At 40.5% G+C, this 26,071-nt stretch overlaps 2 protein-coding genes across 2 annotated transcripts; both read right to left on the bottom strand.

Moving 5' to 3' along the window:
* Positions 1-1,094: 1,094 nt before the first annotated feature.
* Positions 1,095-6,836, bottom strand: LOC135499987 (uncharacterized). The gene is made up of 2 exons (XM_064791079.1): positions 4,821-6,836; positions 1,095-4,535 (listed from the first exon to the last, which is right to left on the bottom strand). The coding sequence occupies exon 2, from the start codon at positions 3,184-3,186 to the stop codon at positions 1,591-1,593; it is 1,596 nt and encodes a 531-aa protein (XP_064647149.1). The 5' UTR covers positions 3,187-4,535; positions 4,821-6,836; the 3' UTR covers positions 1,095-1,590.
* Positions 6,837-17,079: 10,243 nt separating this feature from the next.
* On the bottom strand, positions 17,080-18,690 carry LOC135499738 (uncharacterized). The gene is made up of 3 exons (XM_064790678.1): positions 18,116-18,690; positions 17,687-17,772; positions 17,080-17,474 (listed from the first exon to the last, which is right to left on the bottom strand). Exons 1-3 carry the CDS (start codon positions 18,543-18,545, stop codon positions 17,397-17,399), a joined length of 594 nt encoding a protein of 197 aa, XP_064646748.1. The 5' UTR covers positions 18,546-18,690; the 3' UTR covers positions 17,080-17,396.
* Positions 18,691-26,071: the final 7,381 nt, after the last annotated feature.

Below are 26,071 nucleotides of genomic sequence, written 5' to 3'. Positions count from 1 at the left end.
TGGGCTGCTGTCGAGACTGTACAAAATACTCAACAGCGTTTCGAAACGTCCACGAAACACTTTTCTAATATCCCCGTAGGCGTATTCGTGCTGCTGCTGCTGTTGCTGCTGTTGTTTCGTATCCACCACGTGCAGCTGGAGGATGGAGTCATCGCACCAGTTTATTTCAGTGTGCAGGCAATCTTCAAGTCTACTTGTAACTAAACTGGAAGATGCAGAGTGCAGTTACATTCACGTGTCCACAATACAGTAGTATTCTAGCACTGCTGAGTGCCTGATATCTCAAATGACTGACATTGCTAGGCTTGCAGTCTTGATCCAAAACATGAGAGAGGATGCTCCCCTGTCGTATACCTCTCGTTATCATAAAGTTATCGCTAAGCGTACCTTTCTACTTGACGTGTGCCTTTAGGTGCGCGTACCACTCATACAGTAAAAGCCACTTTTCGAACCCAATACGAGGTAAAAGCTTAAAAATAGCCCGTCGTGCCATACCCGGTCAAAACATTTGGACGCGTCTAGACTGCACATATACACCGGACTACTCTTGGAGTTAGAATAAGAAATTGTATCATTGGCGAAGGAGCAGGCTTGGTCGATCCCAAGGCCTTCTCTAAAGCCAAATTACGTGTTACCCTTTAAGGGGAGACTCTGCCAAAGGTATTATTTTCTATAGTATTCATTGTAGGAATCTCAATTTTTGTATATGAATAGGGTTTGGTGAAATACGAAAAACGACATTTTTTGGGGGGTGGCGCCACCTGGTGGTGGACAGGAGTGCCTCCGGTGGTGAAAGCTCTTGCCCAGGACAGCACTTCAGTGGCTTGCCTGATTTGAACCAAACTTGGCAGATTATTGAAAGAGACATAACTCAACAAATGTACAGAAAGAAAACTGCAAATAAATAAAGTGCTTCCATTCTATAATGATTTTTCCACCCGAGGGGGTCAAAAGTAGGTCGCGACCTAGATTTGAAGCTATTTTTAGCACCTAAGCTGAGCCTTTATCCCAAAGGTCTCTCTGTAGATTTGTTGCAATGGCTATCAGGAATAATAATGCCAAGTTTCAGTGTGATAGGTGAAAAGGCTATTCTGCTGTCCTGGGCATAGTGCCTGAAGGTAGGTAAAAAACCTCATTTTGAGAAAATCAATGGTAAACATTGGAAAACATACTACATGTAAACAAATGCTGAAAAAAACCCTTTTTTTACACAAAAAAATATTATTTGTAATCAGATAAACTAGAAACCAACAAGAAAACATTACAGACACAATCATTTTGCAGAATTTTAGTAATCTGATGAGCATATATACCAGGTTGCCAAATGTTCAACAAACGCATCGCTTCAAGAATGTGAAGCCAGGCCAATATGTCATTCAAGAAAATTCAAAATACTTCAGTACTGCTTTTTTATCTAGATTGGAGAATGTTTTTTTCAAAGTTTAGTGCTCTGTTTGGTGTAGCCTGTAGGCAGGCACCTTAGAATGGAAATATTGGCACAAACTCAAGGCTGCTAAAAACATTTGGTTTGCTTATTCTCCATGCCCGTGTAAGTTCTAAATTCATTGAGAGATTGCAATGTTGCATAAATCAATTGCTTCTCCCCAAAAAGTCCAGCCTGTTCAGAAAGCCCCACTTTTGTATGTTACCCCCCTCTGTAGCTTCATGCTGTTGTTCAGCACGCAACCTGGCCTGGTGTCTGCTTTGACGGCGATGGGAGTCTTTATCGTGATCACGCTTATCACTTTTTTTTAGTCTGACTCTGTCCAATACCTTGGCAATTTTAGTGGACACTTTACCAGTGTAGGTGCCTACACCTTGTTCAAGTACAAGGTCAGTTGTCCTTTCTGTTCCGGAATTAAATTCACTTATGGCAAGGGCAACGCATGCCCTCACCCTCTCTAGACCATAGAAATTGATTTTTTTACATTTGTTCCACACTAATGAATGAAGCCCTTCATTGGAATTTAGGGTTTTCCCATCAAGGCAACGACCTAGTAACGAAGCTTCAGAAAGACGTTCAAAGGTTGGCAAGATGGCCTCAAAAATTTGTTCAGAGATCTGGGTACTGACCCTGCCCTGATGCGAAGGGATAGTTTCCCCCTTGGCTAAAGCCCTGTTGTAAAAACACCAAGAGTCCTCACCGTCCGGGCAAACAGAATGTTCAGGAGCACTATCTGTTGAGACACTGTGATTCAAAATTGCCATAATGGTCTTCTGCATTTTAACAACTGTTTCCTTGCCCCTCACTGCACGTCCATAATGAACGGCCATTTTGTCAATCTTAGAATCCGTTGGCCTGCTTGCACCCCTGCCACCTAGGCCTTCACGTTTGCGCAAATTTCGAAGTGATGTGCTAAGACGCTTGGAGGCATGATTCACACATTCCTCTTTTAGCACAGGGAAATCATTTCCATACACATTTAGTCTCTGAACATGAGAGTAGGTGCTTGAATCACCATCTGATAACATTTGGATGTAACGGAATGAATGTTTCGCTATGGATCGTTGCCACAGAATTTCAGCAGCTTTTGGTTCCATACCGTTACTGGAACCAGTATAGTTTTTTAAGCAGTCCTCGTGTTTGTCATGCCAATTCCTGAATTCTACTGTAAGTGTATCTGCACCAAAACGATTTTCTGCAAGGGCACAGGAATGACAGTATTTTGATAACACTTCATAGTCAATAACTAATCCTGTTATCACCTCAACAACAGCTCCAAGTCCAATCAAACTTGAGTGGCCCCCTCGGCCGCGAGTCAACCAGGACCCATCAAAGCTGACCATCAGGTTAATGACATCATCCTTGCCAATATCACTGTTCAGTTCTCGATGCACCTTGCGTACAACATATGCTGCATGTTGGAGGACAGTCTCGTCAACATCCTGTAATGACCTGATGAAACCTTTCTGGTTAGACTCGTAGCTCTCCTTACTGAGACATGGCATACCAGTCATTTTACAGAGTCTCAATAACCCATTTCTGCCAATGCCAACGTCGACTGCTGCAGCTACCATCCGGCGATTTATCTCAAAAGCAGTTTTTCTGCCCTGTTCTCCAGCCGCAGGTATATTCTGGGCTAACCGACGAGATGAATATGTGGATCTGAACTTTTCTCCACAAGCTCCACAAGAAGTTTCAAGTTTCGTCGTCATACCATCAAACCTTCCTCTCTCAACAGGCATAACATAGAGCTTCGCCGCATTGCATGCAGTACACTTCAGGCCCTTCACCAAATCAGACAAAAGGGAGACCTGTACCGGCAAAAACACATCAAACAAAAAATCAGGTGGATCTTCAGTTTCACTATCACTAGAGTCTATTAAACATACGATAAAAGTTCAGTTTCTTTCTGGTAGCCGAATCATTTACACTGTCACTGCCTGTATCATCACTGTTTCCTTTAGAACCACTGGAGCTAGGCCCAGCTACTGCACTCTGACTCTCATTATCACTCTCAGTCCCAGTATCACCACATGTAGACCTACGCCTAGGACTACCACTACCACTATCATCACCATCATCATGGTCACCATGTACATGCAATGTGCTAGTGCTACTGCTACTGCTAGGCTGTTGTGGATCACTACTCCATCTCTCTTTGTCGACTTTTCCTGGTTTAGAAGATCGTTCACCCTATCTTGGCTTTTAAGCAACTGGTCTTCCAAAACCCCAATGGTATCATTTTTCCCCTTAACATTTGTTCTCAAGTCTGCTATGACTTTCATGAGTTCATCATCAGATGAAATTTCAGAAGTATTTGTTGTAACAGTAACAGTCAGTGGCTTTGCCTGCTGTCTTCGGACTTTTAGAAATTTGGAGTGCATACTTTTCAAACTGTTAGTAGTCTTGGTCAGAATCTTTTTTTTAATTTCGAGTTCATTCTTAGTATCAAAGTGCAATTGCCTCCAATACGCCGCCCTATTAAATTGTCTTTTGCTATCCTCAGTGAGCCTCTTTCGTTCTGTCTTCTTCCGTTCCTCTGTGAAATTCTTTTGTGTGAGATCTTGACAATGCTTTTCTAACTTTGCAACCTTTGCATCACGCTCTTAAATGTCATTTTGCAGAGAATTGTTTTGCTGCTTCAGTTCATAGTTCTCTTTAAAAACTTCCTCATTAACACCATCCTGAAATAAATTAGGTGTCACAGGCCTTGACCTCGGTGTCAGTTGGGGTGCACTAGGTTCTCTTGTCGATGGTAGAACGTAAACAGCGGACAGGAACTCCTTATAGCCATCCGAATCCTTTCCATTCTTGATCTTTGTGCACCTTTTTTCATATACAGAAAAAAAACTGTGGTGCAAGTTTTTCTCAGTTATACAGTCCAATGTATCATCGACTACAGTGGCAAGGGCAGCTTTGATGTTTTCCCACGATAAACACGATTCTTTTTTTGTTTGGTCTTCTTCAATCTACCAACAACCTCACATATAACTTTATTCGTCAATTGGTCCCTCTCGAGTGAAGCGATTTGCTCTAAGAACTCTGACGAATCTTCTTGAAATATCAGCGACATCTTTTTTTCATAAGGTCCCTGAAAGTAAAAAGGAAATACAATTAGAAAAAGGGTGAAATAATTTATCATCTAGTCTCAATCATCAATATATAAATGCACTTGCATGACGGACCACCAAGCTTGTCGATAGCACGGCTCCGCCCTTTTGCTTCAGTCACAAGCAAATAAACATCTATATTCAAGCTGAAAAACATCACAAAAAATATCTTAAGAGTCGATGAAATAAGTTTTCTATATATGTACTGCACTTTAGATAAGTTTTCTGCATGAAAAATAAACTAAAAACAAGTTAGAAATGGTTACCTTACTTATTTCCAATGGGAAACCCAGTTCTGAAGGGTTAAACTACTGAAGCGCCATCTCGCGGATTAGTTTCACCCGTCCGACAACACATTTTCTGCGAGGTATGTATGTATGTATGTATATACCATATTTAAATTTAAGCGCCCTTTTCAGATTATTATCCGTTCAAAGGCGCTTTTACAATATTAATAACACTGTCGAAAAAGATGAGTCTTTAGCATCGTCTGAAATGATGCAAGGCTCCTTGCTTGCCTGACCTCAAAAGGGAGCGCATTCCACAGAACAGCAGCCGAGAAAGAGAAGCAACGCTCTCCATATTTGCTCCGGGCCCTTGGAACTTCCAGTCTGTTGTCATCAGCTGACCGAAGGTCTCTGCCTGGCCTATAGATATTAACTAGGCTTGACAGGTAACCCGGGGCTGTTCCATGCACACACTTGAAAACGTGCATGAGGATTTTATAGTTCACCCTCTGCTCAACTGGCAACCAGTGGAGCTCGCGTAGTACAGGGGAGATGTGGTCTCGATGCTTGGTGCGCGTGATGATGCGGGCCGCCACGTTCTGCACCCTCTGCAACTTGTTCATAAGGTCTTTTGAAATGCCATAGAGCAGTGAATTACAGTAGTCCAGCCGTGATGTGACTAGGCCGCACACTAGCGAGCGGGCCGCAGAAGCGCTGAGATACTGCCGGATAAGTCCAACATTCCTCAGTTGGGCGTAGGCCGATCTTCAGACAGCATTCACCTGTGCTTCCATGTTCATTTTCTTGTCAAACATCACCCCCAAATTTCGTACGCATGCCACAGAGTCAATGATAGAGTCACCAACATTCACCGAAACGTGATCCAGGGTCTTGGAACGATGAATGGATGCAAAGAGTGCCACCTCCGTCTTGTCGTCGTTCTTTTTCAGCATATTCTCCTTCAACCAGGAACCATTGTCAGTTATGCATAAGTCAAGACAGTCAATTGTATCTTCCTGAGCAATATATATATGAGGTGATAGGAATGTAGGTATTTTGAAGCTATTTTGACAAAATCCCTTACAGGCCTTTTTGCCTCAAATTAGCTTAGAAACCCCTAAGAACCAGACACCTCATATATATATTACTTAGGGAATACTACAGCTCAATGGGTTGATTCCTTAAAATAAATGGCCTTTTTACTGTCTTCATTATCCAAAACTGAAGGAAAAATTCAAGTAAACAGATGGCAGCACTGACGTAATTAATGTTAAACAGGTGTTACCTTAAACATATGTTACTGTTAAATAGGCATAAATGTCGTTGGTCTGGTTGAAAGTTCAATAGCCGAGTGTGTAAAGCATGGAGCTTCCACACATGAGGTTATGTGTTGGCGTAGGTTCGTTTCCCGGTGAAGGCAACATATGAAAACTGGCCTATGCCAAGCTTGTTGTTTAGTTACATGTTACAATGAAAGATGTCGCTGACAATCGGTTGCCAAGGATGACAACTTCCTGTTGAGATTTGTTGTCATTGTACAACGAGCAAACACTGGTTTGCCCGTTGCTATCAAAACATTGTCCGTTGCTAAGATGACAGGAATTATGGGTAATGAACATGACAGGAATTATGGGTAATGACGGTTGCCAAGGAAGTTGAGATTGTTGTCATTGTACAACGAGCAAACACTGGTTTGCCCGTTGCTATCAAAACAAAACTGTGATCGTTTGCGCATGTCCGTTGCTAAGATGACAGGAATTATGGGTAATAACGTGTATGTATGTTAATTAAGGCTTGTATGCAGCCAATCAAATCGTTACACGTTGGCAGCCAATCAAAGGCCTTGGCATAGAGTTGGCTTGACACGTATTGACTGCATGCCACCTAGGGTGTATGTGCATGATCAAGCCAACACACCTCTAGAAAAGTGGACTGGTCCGTCAGTACGCAGAAGAATGCATGGCGTTGTTTACATCACAGAAAATAGCGTTTTATGTTAAGATAAAGTTTGCCAATGGCCTGTCTCTTAATCTACACATTTTAGGTGAACTAATAACTTTTCAATCATGCAATTACAGCGAGTAATAGCGTTGTTTTAATGCAAAATGCAACCACGGTAACACGGCCATATTGACGCGGTTTTGTTTACAAGTTGAAACCGGGATATTTAGCGTGTTAAGCCAAGCGTAACTACTAGACACGCAGATTAATATTTTAGGAATATTCTCTACAAGCTATTAAGAGCAGAAATGTAAGCATCGAAGCATTATTGGCCGGTAAAACAGGCAAAAACAACATTGTAAAAGTCTCGCTAGCTGGTATGGCGAAATGTCAGATCTCCAAGTGCTTTCCCTAATGATATGTGAGCTAGGTGATGACGTCATGGCCGGGAATTTTGAACTACTGGTAGTCAATGCAAGTGTTTTTTAGAGGCCTGCTCTTGGAACTATTATTAATTTTACGAGTAAATAAATACAAGATGGCCACTGGATATTTATTAAATACAGATAGATCACATAGAATTCCACTCTGTTTGAAAGCTGAGAGGCAGCATCACATCATTACTCATAATCCCTCTTCTGCTAATCCCAAAGAAACTTTGTATGTTAGAATACCGGCACTGAGAGAGAATACATTTTTTGTACCCATGTCTCTTTATTTGTCTGCTGATGTAACCATTTCTGGTGATTCTAAAAATAGTGTTGTAAATAATCTTGGTAGAAATCTAATCTCAAAGATGGTGGTTAAGTGGGGAACAGAGCAGATATTTGACCTTGACGAATACAGCCATTTTTCTACATTTAAAGATCTGTGGCTAACTGGAGAAGAAAGAAATTATAGAGTTTTTCAAGGTATTCAATCAGAAAATCTTAGAGAATTAAGATCGGGAGTAGCTGAAGCTGATGTCACTGGTGAAACAGCTAATGAAAAGACACTAAAGGAAGTGTTTGATAAGAAGTACAAAATACCATTAGATTTTGAATTATTTCACCATCATGCTCCATTTTACAAGTTTCCAACTCAAGAAGATGTGATTATTGAAATAACTTTAGCACCAAAGGAGGAAATCATAGTCACCACAACCACAGCTAGTATGGGCTACAAACTTGAAAATATCAGTTTTGAATACGACACAGTTACTAATAAGATGATTGCAAATCAACTGAGCAACAAATACAACTCTGGTTTCTCGATATTTTATGATTGGGTAGACCATTTTAAAACAGTTAATGTTACTGCTAATGAAACACTGATTAATGAGAACATCAACTTTCCAAGAATGTCAATTAAAGGATTATTGTTATTATTTGTGTCTGACTATGTAGATGGAGCTAGAGATTCAGAGAAGTTTGAAAACCCTAACATAAGTAAAGTACAAATCACAATTGAGGGTGTTGCCAATCAGGTGTTCCCAGAAGGAATGAGAATGATGGATCAATGGGAGGAGATCAAGAAACACTTCATGTCTGAAGATTTGAAGAAAACTCATGTCTGTAACATGACAATGGAGAAATACTATGGTGATTCTAATCACTATGGTTTATGGTTGGACCTGAGAACTTCTGAAGACAATCGTCTACACGGATCAGGAAAGAAGCTCCAGAACACAAAAGATGGTATTCAATTATCTATTACAAAGAAATCTGGAAAGGGACCATACAAAATGCACATATTCGTGGTTTCTGATGCCCAGGTAAACCTCCAGATTTCTCAGATTGCTTAACTCCAACACTAAGGTGTTGCAAGAACAGAGTTCGCTACAACATTAGATTTTCATCCTAACTAAATGGATACACCTGGAAAGAAAGATATCATAAATACACTGTATCAAAGTTTACTGTTGGCATCAACAACAATTGGTTACTCTATGTTACTGAAAAGGTTCTTGAAAATCAATATCGGTCCCCCAAGTCAGGCTGACCTAGAGGAAATTATTAAACTGGGTGGAACTGTAGCTATTAGTAATGGAACATTAGAGTACCTTTACGATCAAGGAATCCTACCCAGAAATATTATGAAGTAAGAATAATTTACTTATTTGATAAAAGGTAAATTTGAAAACGAAAATTTACTTAACTAAATGGTAACTGTAATGAACATCGATTCCAGCGACTACCCGGATCAGAGTTCAAGTGATTTAACAGTCAATCTCAAGACTGAAATTCAAGATGCATGTAGCATCACTTTAACTTTTGCAGTAATACCTTGTACATTTTACAACATCAGTGCGGCCAGGGAGAATAACCGAATCAAAGTTAAGGGGTTTGATGTGGCAGAGATTACGCTACCAGATGGTCTCTATGACCTACAGAGCTTTTCAAAAGTATTTGCAGATAAGTTGAAAGAAAATAGTATGCGTCGAGGTGCTGTCAGATTTGACCTTGAAGAACCAACAGGTAAGGCCATCTTACACTTCCTAAAGAGAAAAAATGAGGCGCATTATCAGATCTATTTTATTGGTAAAAGCAATGAGTTATTTGGCATGAAAACAGAATGGCCTTACCCTTCAGACAATAAAAGTAAAGATGATGTTGTAAGCGAGAAACCCATCAATTTTAGACCAATTAACCATTTTGTTTTTCACTGTGACATAATCGAATCTAATAGTGTATTAAGTAATGGTGAAACATCTGATGTGCTAACCACAAGACCAATAAAATAAGCTAATTTTGGGGATTTAATAGCATACACCTTTGAGAAACCAATAGCAATTCCCTGTAAACCAAGATTCAATAAGCTGAATATTCGCTTAACGGATGAAAAAGGTGACATCATCGATCTTAATGGTCATGATGTACAGTACCAATTGGTATTAACTCGAGCTCTGCTCTCAGGACAAAGTCCGACACATCATTGAAATTAAAATTCGTTGAAATTCAATGGCTGGCATTGGCATGTTATTTTGATCTGCAATAATCAATGGATTAGCATTTACTGGATCTGGTTACCTTTTCAAGTCACTAGATAAAAACGGTTATGAAGCTGAAGTGAAAAGACTTGATTTGGCTCAGGAGCAATTACAAAAAGCTTCAACCGAATGGGAGGAGCATAGAAAGAGTACTATTGACTTTGTTAATCTTGAATTAAAGAGAGAAAGAGACGCTTCTATTGATTTTAACAATACTGATTCAGCACTTACTGTTTACAATCATTTACATCCCGATAGAACTATGGTACTACCTCAGAGACCACAATTAAGTGATTATTACCAACCTAGTGATGAAATGAAGAAATACGAGTACCTATGGATTATCCTAGGACTTAGTGGTTTAGGATTAATAATTTATTATTTTACTAGGGTTAGAAAGACTAAGACCATTGATGAGAGGTGGGACTAAGATTTTTGATGTGAAAGAGTAAATCCAAATGGATGTTGTAGTCTAATGATCAGTTTTGATCCTTTTTTCATCTTAAGTTCTTCTATGTAGTACTGTCTTTTCTCCTTAGGAATAACACTGTTTTCTTCTAAGGCATCTTTCATGGCTGATTCATCTTTATTAAAAAATAATACTAAAATTCTTATGTTCTCTCTGTAGTCCTTGACAACTGAATTGTACTTCTGAACTAGTAACCAAACAGTAAGATTGTAGTGCCTGCCAGAAAAGGCAAGATTACATAACTCGGACACCTTCTTTTTTGTGTCTCTCAAATTAACACAGTCATCAATTAGGAATAATGTGTTAGAACCAGCAAAGGTCAGAGTAGCAAATTGAAGCACAAGGTCCAAATTACTGGCCACCGCTTCGGGATTAACTATGTAGACACTCTTGTCTTGGTAAATCCATTTCCTGTCATATGTCTTATTGTTGAAATATGTTGGACAGAAAATGACTATGTTTTGGAATTTGTGTCGATACTCCTTTTCTAAGAGGTCAAGGGCAAAATATGTCTTACCACAATTGGTGACACCAGAAATTAGCATGTTATGTGGCTCGTAAATAAATACTTCACCCATTTAAATGGATGTAAAGGATGACACACAGCAGTATCTAAGGGATTTGTACTACAACCCCGATAGTCCCGTGGCTTACAGTTCTTTGAGTAAGATGTGGAAACAGGTCAAGGAAGATGGTAAACTTATTAAACAAAAGAAGTTAAAGAATTTCTAGAAACACTACCAACTCACCAACTACACAAACCGGCTATTAAGAAATTCACCTTCAGGAAAACAATGGTATCGTACATCGATCAACAGTGGCAAGCCGACCTGGTTGACATGCAGAAATTCGAGAGTAAGAATCGAGCTATGCTCTCAGGACAAAGTCCGAATAAAGGTTTCAGATTCATTTTAACAGTAATTGACCTATTCAGTCGCTATGCTTGGGCTATGGCCGTTAAGAGTAAGAGGGGAGAAGAAATCAGAGATGCATTTAAAGTGATATTCAGGACTTCGTCCAAGGAGCAAAGCTCTAGAGAAGCAAAACCAGTTGTGGCAATACCAGAAAAGATCCAGTTTGATGACGGTACAAAATTCTACAACAAACACTTCAAGGAACTCTTAACAGAAAATGACAAAGAATGGTTCTCTACAAAATCTGATAAGAAGGCAGCGGTAGTAGAAAGATTCAACAGGACTCTTAAAGAAAAAATGTGGCGTTATTTCACTGCTAAGGAGACAGACAAGTGGATCGACGTACTGGATGACTTGGTCAGTGGCTACAACAACACATTTCACTCATCAATAGGTATGAAACCTGTAGACGCCAGAAAGATGGAAAACGAAGGAGCTGTGTGGTGCAATCTTTACGGTCTTCACCTCAAAGAAACCTTTGGTGATCCAAAGTACAAAGTAGGTGACAGTGTAAGAATTTCAAAGTACAAGTCCATTTTCGGTAAAGGTTACATGCCCAACTTCACTGAGGAAGTATTCCAAATCAAACAGATCATCTTCACTCACCCTATCGTCTACAAACTTGAAGATTATCATAAAGAGGAAATTCAAGGATATTTCTATGAAGAGGAATTGAGTTATGTTCCTAATCCTGACCAGCTAGAGTACAAGATAGAGAAAATCTTGAGGTACAAGACCAGTAAAGGTAAAAAATACGGATTAGTGAAGTGGAAGGGATACAGTGATGAATTCAATGAATGGTTACCAATTTCAGGAATAAAAAGCCTAAAAGTCTAAATCCTAAAAGTCTAAAAGCCTAAAAGACTAAAAAAAACATAATTTAAACTTTTTATCCTTTAAATCAAGCTAGAAATGGAAGGACAGATATTTAACGTTAACTATGGTACTGTCAATGTTTATCAGTATCCTGTTAATCAGTATCCTGTTAATCAGTATCAACCAGTAGTTTCAGGGCCTACATTTAAATGTGTTAAGTGCGATGTAACAAAACTTGAAAGTGAATTTGGAAAGAACAGACGTAATAAACTACTTGATTACAGTAAATTATGTGGTTCCACGTTAACCAAGAAATGCGGTAAATGTGGAGAAGTTAAATTACTAAGTGATGGTGAATTCGGTAAAGATGGAAATAGAGGTAACTGTAGATCATGTTTTAAATCATATTACAAAAAGGATTACCTTGACCAAAATGGTAATAGAGACAGACACAAAATTAGGGTTGGTTTTAACCGCATTTCTAAGGGAGAGTGTACTCGAGCTCTGCCCTCAGGACGAAGTCCGACTCGAGCTATGCTCTCAAGACGAAGTCTGACTGGTAATTCATCATTCAATCTAGGATGTACAGACAGTTTCTTCTCACAGTGGTTAGAGTACCAGAGGAGTCTATCTCCAATAGTAGATGAGGAGTTGGATCATGTCTTACCAATCCAGGAATTCAAAGATAAACCTGAACTGTGCTTTGCTTGGTTTAACATTCGACCAATGTCTAAAACACAAAACAGGCAGAAGAGTGCTACAGTAGACTACACACTATTTAAGGATCAATTGTGCCGCTCATTTAACTTTATGGTCAATAAGCGTAATGAAAACTGGTTTGACTATCGAGACCAGAACGTGATAAACGAGTGGAGAAGGATAACAAACAAGTATTTTTGGGATAACCCAGAATTTAACGATATCCTTCTACTCAATTAATTTTCATCTTTATCTTCATCTGAATAAATAATATTAATTTTATTTCTTCTGAATAAATGAATAGAACTTAGGGTTACACAAAACGACCACGTAATTGGAAAGAAAGATTTGAACGATTTCATAGAGAATTAGAGGCAGAAGTAGAGTCAAAGTTGGAGCCTGAGCCGAAAAACCTTTAAAACCTGCTGGGTCAGAAAAACCTGCTGGGTCAGAAAAACCTGCTGGGTCAGAAAAACCTTTAAAATTTAATGTACTTCAAAAACCTGTAGTGTCTGCAAGATCAACACTAAACACTATAAATGTCAGAACAACCGATTCTAGTTATTCCCACTAATTAAATGGATGGAGACAACAAGGTTTATCCAGATTTAAGTCATTTAAACTCTGAAAGTCATTTAAACTATGAAAGGTCTGAAAAGCATACAGAAAGTAACCCTCAGGCTTTCAGACTACAACAAATATGTGATGTTAAGAGTTTCTTAGAAAGCGAGATTGAATTTAGAAGAAAGATATTTTCAAAGTACAAAAAAGCATTTAGCGTAATTACTGGCATTAGCCACTTCCTTAATTTAACTAGCGTAGCAGCCAGATCTGTTGGTGTTTCCGCTCTAGCTGGTGTCATCACGGCTCCGATAGGTTTAGCTCTGGGTGGCGTAACAATAGGTAGTGCCATTATTTCATCGGCCATAGGCTGGGAGAAAAAGAATATTCTAAGGAAAATTGAAAAGCATGAGAATATCAGAATGTTGGCAATTTCAAAACTGAACACAATCAATGATTTGGTCAGTAAAGCCTTAACCGATTCTCACATATCTACAAATGAGTTTACTTTGATTCTCAAGGAGAAGGAGAAATACATTTCGATGAAAAATGCCATTAGGAAAAAACAAAGGGAGGCAAGTTCAGCTGTTGATGTAGAGTCTTTAAAGAAGACTTTTTTAGAAGAATGAAAAAAGATAGCTCAGACAGAGATGCTAGAAAAACTGAAGTCACAGTAAATCAAACAGGACTCGAGCTATGCTCTCAGGACAAAGTCCGACTAGGACAAATTCCCGAGAACAAAGTTCGACTAAATAGTCCTAATCCTAATGTGGTGTATCACTATCACTATCACCATGACTTCGGTGTTAGGGGTGAATTTCCGCCAGTGCCACTACCATCAGCGCCACCATATTCATTAGTTTAATAAAGATTTTGCACTCGAGCTATGCTCTCAGGACAAAGTCCGACTCAAGCGAAGTTTGAATCGCTGTAATCTATGTAGCCTTCATAATACATTCCAAATGGTAACGTTCTTATTCCATCTTCAAGTATGAACCTCTTATCATCAAAAGGACTGAGGCTTTTTTTGTCAACTTCTTCCAAATAGATTTGGTGTTTATCTGATCTTAAGTGTCTCATCTTGTGGTAAAATGACATACTCTTTTCAAGACAATTAACATAGTCATCAAATGAGATATCTCTCTTTACTACATTCTTGGCAATACCCTTTAATTTCTTAGAATCGTAATCTTTTGTCCTGTAAGCATACATCTTACTTCTAAGGGCAATGAATTCAGTCATCTCGACTCCTCCTAACTCATCCTTGAAATAACCTGGCACCTTCTTCTTACTGGTGTCATAGAGTGGATGATCTTTTGGATAATTACTGAAGTCAAAATAGTGTTTCAACTCCTTTAAGTCTTTAGTCAGACTTCGTCTTGAGAGCATAGCTCGAGTTAAGTCATCAGTATTAATGTTAAGTACAAAGGAATCTGTATCTAGATACAGTAGTTCAATATTTTTCTCACCAAAGTACGGTTGAAGAACTTCATAATAGAATTCATACATTAATAATTTAGACAATTCAAGTACTGAAGCTCCTATGTAGATTGGTTTGTTGAATTTCATTGATGTTTTCCTCATGCTAATAGCAGCATTCTGTTCATCAAATACGCATATCGATGAAAACCTGGGATTGGCCATTACACTCCTGGCTCTCTCCCCGTCCGTTACCAATTCTATTTCCACCCTGTTCCTTACATTCTCACAAGTCTTTCCGTAGAAAGCATTATTCATGAGCTTGAAATAGTCTTTCTCAAAATCAGTCTTAGAATCCATACGTCTTTTAGTATTAAAATCAATGTATGGTGCTAACCACTTTGATTGTTTAAAACATATCACCGAATGAACCCTCTTAAGTACCATTCCGTGCTTGAGGTAAAATTGTGGCATTCTGTAATGCACTATGTAATTAGTTTTATCCATTTGTGTTAGTATTAGTTTTTCTACATTTGATCTTTTATCATCGCCCAGTAACTCTCTCTGGTAAGGACTTAAGTGTCAGTCCATGATACCACCATGCAGAGGGTGGCAAGGTGGGGGTCAACCGTTTTTAACGAGATTAGGTATGCAAGATCATTCCACTAAGACATCATTACACAGCAATTGATGACTCTCAAAAATCACTAGCAACCGAGTTAGGGGCAGGCCTAGTTAGGGGGCTTGTTTTAGCTTTTTTCCCCCTATTTTTTTGTGTATTTTTGGGTCAATGTTGGGCACTCCTGCAGAGACTAAAAAAAATAGCTGGATTTTCCCCCTTTGTATGATGGAAGTATTTGATGAGATCTTCCATTCTGCAACAGGTCATTGAGTAACACTTCATACTTTGGTCGTGCTAGGCCTAGTAATTATGCATACCTAGGGGCAGTGCTTAGGAAGAGCTCTCTATCGACGCTCATATCTCCAACACTGCAGGTCTTTGAATGCTGTGGCTTGCACATGATAAAGGTAATGATACCTACTTTCAAAATCAGAAATAAAATTTCCGGCCGCTTTTACTGTTTTCCCAGGATAAACCAAGGAAAAAGTGCTATTTTCCACCAAAATGACACTCATTGGCTAGTGCTGCCACCTTGTGTACACTTGATGAATTATAAAATAAATGCATAATGAACACATAATTTATGCTTGGTGCTGGCCATGAGGATTAGTAGTTACTGTCAACCACCATGATCACCCCCCCCCCCATGCCTAGGCCTACTAACCTATTTTAACTTATTTAAGTAGGCCTACCGGTAAATAACTCCACTTGCATTTTTCCCCCAAAAAAAGAACAAGCTCATCACTACAAATTTGCCCTTGATGAAAGCACTTTGGAGAATTGGGCCCCATAGGTCCTGAAATGCTGATTTGAATTTCAAATAACATTTCGGCCTTGGCCTACCTGATGGCAACGTAATTGAATAAGCTACATGTAGGCCTTCTTACAGTCCGAAAACCTTAAGAAACCCCCCTGTTGGTGAGGATGCTAATGTTGACCCATTCATTAGCCTGTGTCATGCTGCCAGAGCATGTTGTAAGGGTTGGACCCCCCCATGGCTAAGGCACCTGAAGGGCATGTGGTATGACCTACTAATACATCTTTATCAACCCATGCAGGGATCATCCTGTTCCTAAGAACCTTGCAGAAGTGCTCATTTCACATACTAGTAACACCTTCCATTGCTAAGGAGCCAATTGACCAAAGGTGCAGTTCCTACTGTAATTACTGTTTGATGAGGACAACCCTGCAGTTGGCTGCACCGTCAGAGTACTGCTATTGGAAGTTTTTAGCTCCTTGGTTGGCGGTGAAATGTTCTCCTGGAGTTGCTCTAGCATTGGCTAAATTGTACATATACATGTACTGGAATGGAGAAGTTTTTCATGAACTGAGTTACGGTACTGTCCAGTCCCTTAGGAGAGATCACAACTTTCCACATGCTACACTTGTACCTGTCTGCAGAGGACAGTGCTGCCACCTAAGAAGCAGGGACACTTTTTTTTTTACAAATGGGTGATTTATTTACAAGCTAATATAATGATACATAGAAAAAAGGCTATTTTGCAGACAATAGCCAAACCACTACTAACCACTACTAGGGAGGGACCAATACTAGTAACACCTCATTTACGGTACTACATGTCAGGCCCAAGTGCAGGATAGTATCAGGAGAGAGTCCCACTTTCCAGTAGCAGGCTTGGTTGTTCAAAACTGACATTAGCGCTACTAAGTATACTGACATTAAAAATCTATCTTGGCATTTACAATTGTTTACTGAAAGCCAAAGTTCAAATTTATCCCAAGATATCGCTATAAAATCATTTTTTAACCAAGCCCCGCATTTTACCTGATGAACCATCCGCTAGATATACTAGAACATCAAATCTGGATGTCCTTCATATTGCAGGTTATGTTAGTCAAGGGAGACAAAAACACACTATGTAACAGTTTTAGGAAATTCACCATGTATTTTTTTTAGAAAAAGAGAGATGTATTGCAGAATGCGAACAATGCATTTGCAATCAATGGCGTGGAAAATCTCAGGTCAAGCCTGATGAATGTACATCCAATAAAGTTGTACCCTTTCATTCTAAATCAAGAATTCTTGATGTGTAGCTGACAACTTTCACTGGGCTAATTCTGCCCAGTCATGACTCAAAGACCAACATTTCAGAAAATCTGTCTCCACCCTCTTATCATTTCTCTCTCCCAGCTCAAGAGTGCTTGACCAGCAGTCCTTATGATACTGTTGCAACAACACTACCCATCAAATTTGCCCTTCTGTCCCGTCTGCTGGGTTTTCTAAGGCGTCGGCTGGTTGAACAGAGGAAGAGGCAACAGCGGACTGAAAAAAGATATTGATGGAGAATCAGGTTTGGCTTAGAATCCCTCATTGCCAAGGAGATGGGAGCCAGAACGGCATCAAGGTTTTCAGCTTAGTCCCTCCTCTCTCATCAGTGACCTTCTTACATGCAAGTCAGTCGCTGCAGGCAGAATTAACCAATATTCACTTTGGCTTGCCCCGAATCTTCTCCCCTTTTTTTTCATTCAACTCACCTCTGTATCCATGGGTGCTGGTTCTACTTCTGGTTCTACATTTGCCACAGATACTCGATGTTTAGCCTCACATCCTTTACACAGAGCTGAAAAGGCACCAGATTATGGGGGTAATGATAATATGATGTGCAATATAATAGTGTGAGGACATGATGATGATGATAGACTTGTTTTGATAATGCGACCGGCCATGCTGATTTTGTACGGCAGTGAAGCATCACCTCCAGTGGCACTGGCAGGGAATCATAACTGGGACTTCCTGATCACCAAGCCAAGGCTCCAATCAACTTTCTAGGAAGAACACAAGTGAAGTGGTAAATCGTTATCACTCAGTTGGTTTTGCACCAAAGTTAGGTTTAGTCAGAGTGGGTATCATTACAGGCCTACTGCTTCTTTTCTACTTCAGTGATTTTGAGACTGATCCCTTACCTGAGCCAACTGGGACAAAAACTCCCCACTTGATGTATATTTCCCGAGACATCACTCGATGAACTGAACCACCATCTTTTCTGGGCTTCCGACTTGTTTTAGAGGGTTGATGAAGTGGGTGCTGGCATCTCCTTTGCTGATTCCATGATAAACTCAACTTGTATCGGTGGTTCGGGCATATTGTGGTGTCCAGAACTGGAGAACTCATATCAAACACGCCAGCACGAAGTGCTATGAGCTCCCATTCACTTTTGACTTGACTGGCTTTCCTGGAGGACATCCAACGCATCAAATGGGAGTGCACGTCCTTCTTACATTGTTTCAAGGGGATCACACTCTTGTCATTGGGGTATGAAGCGTAAGTACCACACTCGATATCCTTGGATATGACAGCAAATCCACATTTCAACTGTGATTTTTCAGGTTCCATTTTCAATTGACTATCACACAATGTACACGTGCATGTACACAATGCATTGTAACTGTAACTGTTGTTGTTGTTGTCGTTGCTGGTGATCGTTTCCGCCAAGACCGCTAAGCCTCCACAGGGGTAATAGGTTGTTTGAGGGAGTGTGTGGGAGGGGCAAGGGAGAGGGGGGTTCACTAACATCTAAAAATGTAATTTTATTTGGAAAGCATGTGTATTTCGTCAGTTTTCTGAGGGAATGGGCAAAAAATGGGCACCAGTGAGAAGGGCGCGACTCGACCCCCTCACCGGAAAACCGTAAGGGCGGCCGGATTTTTTTCTTTTGCAAATTAAAAAACAGCATTCTGACTCCCTTACCTGGAAGTGGCATCACCTAAAAAACTGCAGTGTTGGAGCTAAAGGAGAGTTAAAATTGCCTTTTTACTGAAATTTGAGATTGCATTGTTTTTGGTACGTACTGTACCTGTCATTAAAATGTACCTGGGGCAAAACAAAAGGCATGAAAAGGTAGCTCAGATCATGTACTTTCAATTTCAATAGGCGGTGTTTAGTGATAATTCTGTTTGATGCACGAAAATTGACAAAAGACTTAGCCTATTTTGAGGGATAATGCATGTTTTTTTAAAAGGAAAATGAGTAGGAAATGGTTAACAGCCGTACCCCAAAACTGTGGGGTTATTTTCGAAACCAATCCACCAGCCTTCATAGTACCCTAGGACAGGTCTGTGGTAGAAATTACAACTAGATCTGTTGACCCCCCACCTTGCCACCATTTGCATGATCCTGCATGGTGGTATCATGGACTGACACTTAATTCATCATCTTCAATAAAGAAAGATTCGGGACAGAATGGAAAGTTCCTTGACTTAAATTTAATATTTCCTGGATACTCCAAATCCACCTCTAAGAAGTAGCCTACTTCACTGTCACTTGGAATTGCCATAATCTGCTCTTTACTAATAACATTCATGTTAAGTCGAGCTATGCTCTCGGGACTTTGTCCTAGTCGGACTTTGTCCTGAGAGCATATCTCGAGTGGATCAATATCTATCATTTCAAAACTACCATAGGGTTGAGGTTCCATCATGGACCAGCCGTAAAGATTATTTGCGTCTACGTAGAGTAGTTTGTGGTGTTCATCTGCCTTGACATGTCTTGTTCCCATAACACCCGAAATTCCACCTCGTATTGCTTTCTCAAAAGTAAGTAAGATGTTGGTATCAGTCAGTAGTTCTAGGTTTATTCCTGTGTACTTCAAACCAGCTTGCCAGGTTAGGCCTGGTGCCGAGTAACAGTGACATGGATCTATCTGAAAGTAGTTCAAATTGACATCCCTGAATTTCTCAAATAAATCAGCTAAAAGGATCACATCAGTTTTGAGGTAGAGGTCAATGAACTCACCGTGATTCCTGATCTTGAAATGATCCCATATTACCTTAGCCTCATCATAGGCAGAATCAGGTGCTATTTCATTTTTCAATTCCTCAAAAAACAAAGACTTTTCTAGGTAAGTGACATTGTAGCTTTCATGTGATGTGTAAAAAGAGTAAGGTACTGAACCCTTCTTCCTCAATAGTTTAAAATCAATGGTATTTGGGAACTTCTGTCTCGTAATTTTAAAGTCATCATCCAGCATTGATTTGGTTATGTTGTCTAAACTGGACTGCATGAATCTGTACGAGTCCAAAAACCTGAAACAACCGAACTGAAATGAGATGTATTCCTCTGCTGTTTGGCAAGTAATTTCAGTTTCTTGTACTTCGGTAGTTTAGTCATTAAGTCTTTGATAAACAGGTGTGAATCATAATTACTAAGATTGTGAAAAAATACTGGAACGAACATGGCTTTATTTTCATTCAAATTGCATGAGCTGTGAGCAGCACCTCGATATCTCCCACTGTAGTGATCGTGATCCTTGACCTTGTCATATCCTAAAGGTTGATTACAGTAATAACATTGTGTTTCTTGTGAGTAACTCACCAAATCTTCATCTGTCATTGTTAGAGGAAAGTTACAGTTCAATAAATTAGAGAATTGTTCTTCCAGCCTGATTAACCAGTTACAGAACACATCTACAACATCAGCACCCCTGTGAGACACATACTGGTACTGTAAAGTTGTGGGTAGTGTGGGAGCATGGGTTAATGTCTTTAATAGTTGTGCTGCCCATTGCAGATGGCAGCACAAGCTGGTCTTGCCTTTTTCAATACACTAGTTTTAATGCTCTTTAATACCTTTAATCATTACATAATATATATATACTTATACCTATTTTAGTGAATGTTTGGTGTGGCCCAGTGCCATTCCTTGAGTTTATCACTCTACTATAACATTATTCCTTGCTTATCCTTAATTCTATGTGCTTGCAGGTATGTACATATTCGTGTTCTGTAAATTGTAAATATATTCCGTCATTCCGTCATTAAAAGCCATTCCTTGAGTTTATCACTCTACTATAACATTATTCCTTGCTTATCCTTAATTCTATGTGCTTGCAGGTGCCTGTATGCCTGCTAATTGGCCACTGGCCGGAAATATCGGCCACATTTGGGGTCTCAGCCGTCCATTGACAACAATGATTGAAACCAACCCGGGGAGTCTACCCTACGATATCGATAATGCATGATGATTTGAAGTGACGACCTGGATCGTGTAGATACTAGTATTCGAATAGCTGAAAATCGCGACGCATACGGGGGGTGTTCTACCTCCAAGTCATGTGCACATTCGTTTTTTTGTTTGGTTCGCTTAACACTGAGCTGTGTTGACTACTCAGAGGGATTGACATTTTCGTTTCCTTTATTTCTTACGTTGAACTGTGACCGCGTTGGAACATTCTTTTTGGTTGACTGACACTGTGAAATTCAGTTTTATGTGATCACTGACATTTGATTTAGTTATTCTCATTATGTTGCATGTACCTTATGGCCGGCATGTTCATTAAGTTGTACATTTTTGTTGTGAATGCATTTTAAGTTAAGTTTCATAGAGCTTCGGTTTTTTAGATGATTTTGCATGGGTTTAGATTATTTTGGTGTCATAAAGTCACCTGGTTAATTTTATAGCGCTTGGGGTAGAATTGTTTATAAATAACTTGGTCGATTACTTTGCTTTCAAAAAGTTTCTTGTGACACAACGAACGTCTATAATTTGCAGTTATTTAACCCTGCACTCATTTCATGACATTCATCATTCACTTCATCCCTCCACCATCGTTTACCGTCATTTTGCTGCATCACCATCAATTTCTTTCAGGCTTCATAAAAAAAAAAAAAAAAAAATCCAAAATCATCATAGTCTATTTCAAATTCCCTTTTTATTACAGGTCAAAGTAAATTAAAAAAAAAAAAAAAAAAAAATTCAACCATCCCAAATAAATTTCATACATAATCAGAATGGAATCACCATCAATCAAATCGGAAGGGGGAGATGGAAGGAGGGCCCTGAGGGTACTTAGGGACCTTCGTTTGTTATCCCCAGCTATAAAAAACAAAATTATGACTACATTAATGCAAGAAGACACTCCGTCATTACTACAAGACCTTACGTTAGAAGATGCCGAAGAAGGTTCCATTTATAGTACACCAAGGAGCGATTCCATGGAAGGTTGTGGGGTGTTTGACCGTGATGGTTCCGGTGGGTCAAGGAAAAGGGTTTCATTTGCTGATGGCCCCTCGGAATCTCATGGTCCAGTGGGCTCGGGTCGTCCTTCACATGGTCTCCCCCATCGTAAACTTTTCATTAAGCCCTATCCAACATCGCTATTGCCTCAGGACAGAGTAGGTTCACAACCTGTTCCATCAACGCTTCATCATTCTTCTTCGTCACAACATATCCTTCGTAATCCTTTGTCTTGGTCGCAGCCTGTTGGTCATCAAAATGTTCTATCTCAACCTCCCTTGACTACTAGTCACAACCAGTATTCTTCACCACGGTCTTTGTCACAACCAGCGTCCTCACAGCCTGTCGTTTCTTGCTACGAGGAGCATGCATTTGCGTCACAACCTGTGTCTTCTCTGCCTGACATAGCATACTCGATGGTACATCCAGGGCATCCTGCCTCACAGCCACGGTCTTTGTCACAACCTGGCATTTCTTCGCATAGGAGAACTTCTTATCTTCCTCAGCAGTGGTCAGCTCCTGTCTTTCCTGTGTCTTCAGGGCAGACTTCAACTCTGCCCATGTCGCAACCTTGGTCGGGTTACCAGGCACAACCAGTCAATTCCCCAGGCTTGCCTTTATCTCAGCCTTGGTACAATTCTCAGCCGATTCAAGTTTCTACATATGGTAAGCCACGTATTGCTACATTCTCCGGCTCAAAGGATGTTAAGAATTCTGTGTCTTTCAATCAGTGGCGATATGAGGTGAAATGCTTGCAAAAGGCTGAGCAGCAACGCGTTGTGCTGCAGGCCATTCGTCAATCGTTGAAGTATCCTGCATCGGATGTTCTCTTGCACATGGGTGAAGATGTCACTGTCGAGGAAATCCTCCATAAATTTGATATCATGTTTGGTAATGTCCTGCCAGCGGAGAAGCTGTTGGAGAAATTTTATGTTGCAGCCCAAGGGGTTGGCGAATCAGTCGCCTCTTGGGGTTGTCGTCTTGAGGATATATTGAATCTGCTAGGAGATGCCGTCCCTATCTCCAGCCCAGAGATGCTGCGTAGTAAATTCTGGTCTGGATTGAGGGATGAGAGGGTTCGGCTTGGTCTCCGCCATCTTTATGATTCTTTTATGCCATATCACTCCTTGTTGTTGCAGGCTCGGGTCTTGGAGCAGGAGTTCGCTGCTCCAGCTATACCAGCGTCTTTGTCAGCTAATAGTTCGTCTCAAGTACATGTTAGTCAAGTCACTGTCGGTTCTGGTCCTGAGTCTGATGTCGTCAAGTCTCTCACTGACCAAGTTCAGCGATTGCAGGGCAAGTTGACTGCCATTGAGGCACATAAACAGAAACGACAGCAAAATGTTGTTTGTTTCAACTGTGGCGAGAAGGGTCATTTCAGTCGAAGGTGCCCTAAGTCGAATGGGAAGGATTTAAAAGACAATGCTCCAGTGTCGGGGGACAGACACTGAGAAGCGAGCCTATTAGTCCCAAGGAGAACCTTAGTCGCTGTCATGCTCGTTCTGATCCTAATCGTAATCGGAGGAGGTCCCCACCTCCAGAACCTCCTAAGGTCCGACCTGTTGTGAGCTCCAAGTGTTTAGCACCCTCTTCTTTGCCTAAGGGGTTAATTGGCAAGTCGAACGAGTCGTTCATCAAATTGGAGGGCGAGATTTTGTCATGTCTATTGGATACTGGCTCGATGGTAAGTACCATCTCTGAGCATTGTTACCAACAGCACTTCGTTTCACTTTTGCCTATTCTTCCTATTTCTGATCTTCTGTACATTTCAAGCGCCAATGGTAGCCCATTGCCGTACTTGGGTTATGTTGAAGCGTCCGTAACCTGTCCATTCTCGGATGATGAGCTCTTGGTTCCTATACTTGTGGTTCCCAATACCAAGTATAATCTCAGGGTGCCTGTCTTAGTGGGAACCAATCTTTTATCCCGCTTTCAACCTGTAGGTACTGTGCCAAAGCAATGGAAACTAGCTTTCTCAACTTTGGTGTCACAGGCTGAACCAATTATAGGCCAAGTTCAGACAACAAAGCCGATTGTTATTGGTCCAGATTCGAGGGTAACTGTACATGGTATTTGTCATGGTGCTTCAACTGGCAAAATTACATCGGCTATTGCCGAAGGTATTCCTGGTATTTCATTGCCCGGCGATGTTATAGTTGTTCCAAGTCTGGTCAAAATGCATGGGCAACGGAAGGAGAGGGTTGCAGTTTGTGTATATAACCCTGGGAGGAAATATGTTACTCTCCCTAGTCGTTCTGTGATTTGTAGGCTGTCTCAGGGCAATACAGTTTGCCACAAAGAGGATCTGTTGTCTGATTGTACTATGACTCCTGAATCTTCCACCCTATATTCCATGAATCTTATGTCGGATCGTTTGGGTCCCGGTTCAGCTTGCGACTCTGCTCATAGAAGGAAAGTGCTCGAGGAAATTGACTTGTCTCATTTGGGGAGCGGTGACGTCTCCAAGCTTGAAGGTCTGTTTGGTCGTTATGACGACATATTTTCTCTATCCAATCTGGAAATTGGCAAAACTAGTCTAGTCAAACACCGGATTGAGTTAAACGATCCCATTCCCCTCAAACAGCGTCATCGGCGGATTCCTCCCGCCATGTTTGAAGAAGTTAGACAACACTTAGAGGAAATGTTGCAGGCTGGGGTTATCCGTCATTCGAAAAGCCCTTGGGCCTCCAACATGGTTCTGGTTCGGAAAAAGGATGGAAGTTTGCGTTTATGCTGTGACATGCGTCAGCTAAATAAAAGGACTATCCGAGATTCTTATGCCATGCCTCGGATAGATGAAACTCTTGACAGCCTTGCTGGGGCCAAATACTTCTCGTCGTTAGACTTACGGTCAGGATATTGGCAGGTTGAGTTGGAGGAGGAACATAAATGTCGCACAGCTTTTACTGCTGGGAATCTTGGTTTCTATGAGTGGAATTTAATGCCTTTTGGCCTCACAAATGCTCCCAGTACTTTTCAAAGGTTAATGGAGCGCTGTTTACAGGATTTGCACTTAAAAGAGTGTCTTGTGTATCTAGATGATATCATTATTTTCTCGGCAACGGTGGAGGAACACCTTCAAAGGTTGGAAAATGTGTTTCAGAGGCTGCGAGACTGTGGTTTGAAGTTAAAACCCAGTAAATGTATATTCTTGAAGGAGAAATTAAAGTATCTAGGTCACTTGGTTTCAGCGAAGGGCGTTGAGGCTGATCCTGATAAAGTCAAAATCATTCGATCATGGCCCACCCCTCAGAATGCTGAAGATGTTCGTAAATTTTTAGGGTTTGCAGGCTAATACCGAAAGTTTGTAAGAAACTTTTCGACGTTAGCCCGTCCTTTAAATGAGTTGTTACCGGCTACTACGCCCAAGAAGGGCAGACCAAAAGTTGCCAACACTTCTTCCTGGACATGGGGAGAAAAGCAAGAGTCTGCTTTTGTCTCACTAGTAAAGGAGTTGTCCAGTCCTCATGTCTTATGCTTTGCTGATTTTTCGCTTCCATTTGAACTCCACATTGATGCCAGCACTTCAGTCTCGGAGCTATTTTTTATCAAAATCAGAATAACCAACGTCGGGTTGTTGCTTATGATAGTCGGAGTTTAAACAAAGCGGAGCGTAATTATCCAGCTCACAAGTTAGAATTTCTCGCATTGAAGTGGGCTGTGACGGAGAAGTTCTTTGATTACTTGTATGGCAACTATTTTCATGTCAAGACTGACAATAACCCTTTAACCTATGTTCTTACGTCTGCTAAACTAGATGCCACAGGGCATCGTTGGTTGGCTGACCTCTCTGCCTTTCATTTTGACATATCTTATGTGCCAGGTGCTTCTAATGTGGAAGCAGATGCCTTGTCACGGTTCCCTTGGTCCACAGTTGGAATTGAGAGTGTTCAGGCGATTTGCCAGGC

Source organism: Lineus longissimus, chromosome 15, assembly GCF_910592395.1.
Source record: "Lineus longissimus chromosome 15, tnLinLong1.2, whole genome shotgun sequence".
Lineage (NCBI taxonomy): Eukaryota > Metazoa > Nemertea > Pilidiophora > Heteronemertea > Lineidae > Lineus > Lineus longissimus.
Note: the sequence above shows the minus strand (reverse complement) of the source record. Positions and strands in the feature narration are given on the sequence as shown.

What these genes read in the sequence shown, in the direction of transcription:
- LOC135499987 (XM_064791079.1), bottom strand. Translation starts at nt 3,186, where the DNA reads ATGCCTGTTGAGAGAGGAAGGTTTGATGGTATGACGACGAAACTTGAA.
- LOC135499738 (XM_064790678.1), bottom strand. Translation starts at nt 18,545, where the DNA reads ATGGAACCTGAAAAATCACAGTTGAAATGTGGATTTGCTGTCATATCC. An exon ending in TTTTGTCCCAGTTGGCTCAG is followed by an intron (nt 17,773 to 18,115) that starts GTAAGGGATCAG and finishes GTGCCTTTTCAG; the next exon opens with CTCTGTGTAAAGGATGTGAG. An exon ending in CAGCACCCATGGATACAGAG is followed by an intron (nt 17,475 to 17,686) that starts GTGAGTTGAATG and finishes ATCTTTTTTCAG; the next exon opens with TCCGCTGTTGCCTCTTCCTC.